Source organism: Somniosus microcephalus, chromosome 17 (assembly GCF_052327205.1).
Source record: "Somniosus microcephalus isolate GS21.2 chromosome 17, FLI_Smic_1.0, whole genome shotgun sequence".
In the NCBI taxonomy this organism is placed as follows: domain Eukaryota; kingdom Metazoa; phylum Chordata; class Chondrichthyes; order Squaliformes; family Somniosidae; genus Somniosus; species Somniosus microcephalus.
In genome coordinates, this window is record NC_141003.1 from 6,125,346 (window position 1) to 6,128,700 (window position 3,355).

The 3,355-nt window shown below is 45.3% G+C and overlaps 1 protein-coding gene across 1 annotated transcript in view; it reads left to right on the forward strand.

The window, feature by feature from the left end:
• LOC147105469 (uncharacterized) overlaps positions 1 to 3,355 on the forward strand; it is a 28,381-nt gene that overhangs the window by 23,878 nt on the left and 1,148 nt on the right. The window contains exons 5-6 of the mRNA XM_086010910.1: positions 17 to 71; positions 2,264 to 2,634. Of these exons, the coding sequence (XP_085867036.1) occupies positions 17 to 71; positions 2,264 to 2,634 (426 nt within the window). The remainder of the gene's footprint in view (positions 1 to 16; positions 72 to 2,263; positions 2,635 to 3,355) is intronic.

Here is a 3,355-nt window from a genome sequence, read left to right on the forward strand (position 1 = left end):
CTCGTGTTTTATTCAGATTCCTGCGGAAGCTTCATTAGTTGTAATCAGAAGAGTGAACAGTGCAAAGACAGGTAAAAGAATAACATCACTAACCTTTCAAATGATTGAATCTGTCTCTTGAATCTCTGTATACATTCCATCAAACAGTGAAGCCCCTGTGAAACACCTTGGGACGTTTTGCTATGTTAACGACTATATGGAGATTTAAAATAATGAGGTGTTCTGGCCCACTTTAACCCAAGTATCAGGAACGCTCCATTGGCCCAGAAATTCGTGTCGGGGTCTTCCCGCGGGTGCAAGCCCCCGACCTACACTTACCTAGTGTGCCGGCCGTTGAGGCCTGGGCCTGCGTGGATTTCCTGTCTGTGGCCCGGTCCAGCTCCCGGCGCGCTGTGTTTGCGTGATCCAGCGGCGTAGTTAGTGCGATGCGTCGGCTGGGATCACATGAGCCATGGGCAACCAATCGGAGGAGGGAAAAGTCCATTCATGAGATTGACAGAAAGAACTGTCAAACTTATGAAAACTCCGGGCGCCCAAACAGTACTTAAACTTGAAATAAATTTTTTTTTAAATCACACTATTTAAATGAACTATAAATAACTTTAAATAACTATTTTAAACAATAATTTAAATTTTTGAAAGAAATAATTTTATAAAAAATCGGGGCCAAAAATACACTTACCTTACTTTAAAGTATTTCAAAATAATAAACCTGTGGAAAAAATGTTCTAATTTTAATTAATTGACCACTTACCTTTTAAAACTAAGTCCTTACGTCTGCTTTTTTAAAGTGTAAAAAGTGGAGGCCTTCACGCACGGGCAAACCTGGAAAAAAAAAAGGAAGTTCAACGCGCACGCGCAGACTCCTGCGCACACGCGTTCGACCTCTGAACCCCTTGGTTCAGAGGATCGGAAATGCCGGTTTCCCGCGCATGCGCTTTGCACGCAGAAAACCGGCAATTCCATCGGTCCCACGCGTGAGTACACAGTGCTTACTCGTGTGTCGGGACACTAATTTCTGGGCCATTATCTCACTGGATAGTGTTGGGCCATGTCTTGCTCACACTTGTTGGGAAGGTAATGGCTACATCTTAAAGATTCCTGGATATTTTAAATCTCAGCATACATTTAATCTTTATGTTTGTTCTTGGCACATAGGCAGCAGTGGTGAGGTGGTATTTATTTCCCATTTCTAGTTGCCCTGTGGTGTGGGACTGGAGTCATGTGTAGGCCAGTCTGGGTAGGGTGGACTGTTCCCTTCCCTGATGGACATGAGCGGAGCGGTTCCGTTGGGATTTTAACAACAAGCTGACAGTTTTCGTGGTCATGTTTCTGATGCTAACCCACAAATCACCCATTTTTTAAAATTTCAATGTCATAAGTTGCCTGGGCGGGATTAGAACTCACAATCTCTGGATTGCGAGTCCAGTAAAAGAACCACGCAGGCAGCGTACCCCTGGAATGTCACTCTCACTGTGTTGATTATTTTGAAACTGTGATAAGTTTGAGGGAAAACTCTTCTGCTCTGAGCTGCCCAACGGGTTTGAAAGGAGCCCCAGGTTTGCTGTGTCTTTCTGATAGAGATTGAAAACTCACTCGCAAATCCCCCACATCATTGAGTGCCGTTTATTCATCAGAGGTTTAAAAGAGGGAAGTGGCCCATCTTCCAGAACTAATACCCCCTTGCCTTTAGTGCAAATTTCACAAAAATACCCTGTTGTGGCGGAGCCACCAAAGGCCTCAGATCATTTGTACATAATTCCTTTAACAACATGTTAGCTACAGTCTGAGTCTGTATCTTTATTTATGCTGTTTAACTGTACAGAGTGTGGTTGCTTTAACAGCGCGGCTAAAACGTGATGATGTCACGCCGTTCATCACGTGATCCCCCACTGGCGGGAAAACGTGATGACGTCATGACGTCAGCCCCAGGACTGCAGGGGCAGTCCTCGTGGAGCCTCCAGAGAGAGCAGACCTACATTCGATGTTATCCTGCAGTTTCTTGTTAAAGCCTGTTTGTTTCATTAAAGTTCATTTTGTTTGATCGCCTGAGTAGAACTCAGTCTTTTAGTTAGGAACCCACGTTCCTACACTACTTATTTCAGATACAAACACCTCTTCATAAATCACCCTCTTCCATTTACTCTAGATGGTGAATCTGCAAACGATCTTTGTCACCTGGTATGTATTCCACACTTCTGTTCAGTTTACACTCACCGTGTCAAGACTCGTTCTATTTGTGACTGTGTCTTACCTTATTCAGATTTCACCACATTCAGGGCTTGCAGAAACCCCGGTGCCAGAACAAGGCAAACAGAAGTTCAAGGTGAAGGAGATGTATCTAACAAAGCTGCTGTCCTCGAAGGTACCGTTACATTGCCGACATGGCGATTGTTTCTTTACCATTCCGCTCTGTATTTTCAGCCCTGTTGTTTCAGACTGGTTTTAAATCTGACAGCTATTTATTGTGACAAGCGTGTTCCCATCAACAAACTGCTACAAAGCAAAGAATGTGCATTTCTAAAGCGCCTTTCACCGACTCAGGACGTTCCAAGGTGCTTTACAACCAATGAAGTTCTTTTGAAGTGTAGTCACTGTTGTAATGTAGGGAACATGGCAGCCAATTTGTGCACAGCAAGCTCCCACAAACAGCAATGTGATAATGACCAGATAATCTGTTTTAGTGATGTTGATTTGTTTAAATTTGTTTATGGGATGTGGGCATCGCTGACAAGGCCAGCATTTATTGCCCATCACTAATTGCCCTTGAGAAGGTGGTGGTGAGCCGCCTTCTTGAACCGCTGCAGTCCGTGTGGTGAAGGTACTCCCACAGTGCTGTTAGGGAGGGAGTTCCGGGATTTTGACCCAGCGACAATGAAGGATCGGCCGATATACTCCTAAGTCAGGATGGTGTGTGACTTGGAGGGGAACTTGGAGGTGATGGTGTTCCATGCGCCTGCTGCCCTTGTCCTTCTAAGTGGAAGAGGTCGCAGGTTTGGGAGGTGCTGCGAAGAAGACTTGGCGAGTTGCTGCAGTGCATCTTGTAGATGGTACACACTGCAGTCATGGTGTGCCAGTAGTGGAGGGAGTGAATGTTTAAGGTGACGGATGGGGTGCCAATCAAGCGGGCTGCTTTGTCCTGGATGGTGTCGAGCTTCTTGAGTGTTGTTGGAGCTGCACTCATCCAGGCAAGTGGAGAGTATTCATCACACTCCTGACTTGTGCCTTGTAGATGGTGGAAAGGCTTTAGGAGTCAGGAGGTGAGACACTCGCCACAGAATACCCAGCCTCTGACCTACTCTTATTGCCACAGTATTTATGTGGCTGGTGCAGTTAAGTTTCTATTCAATGGTGA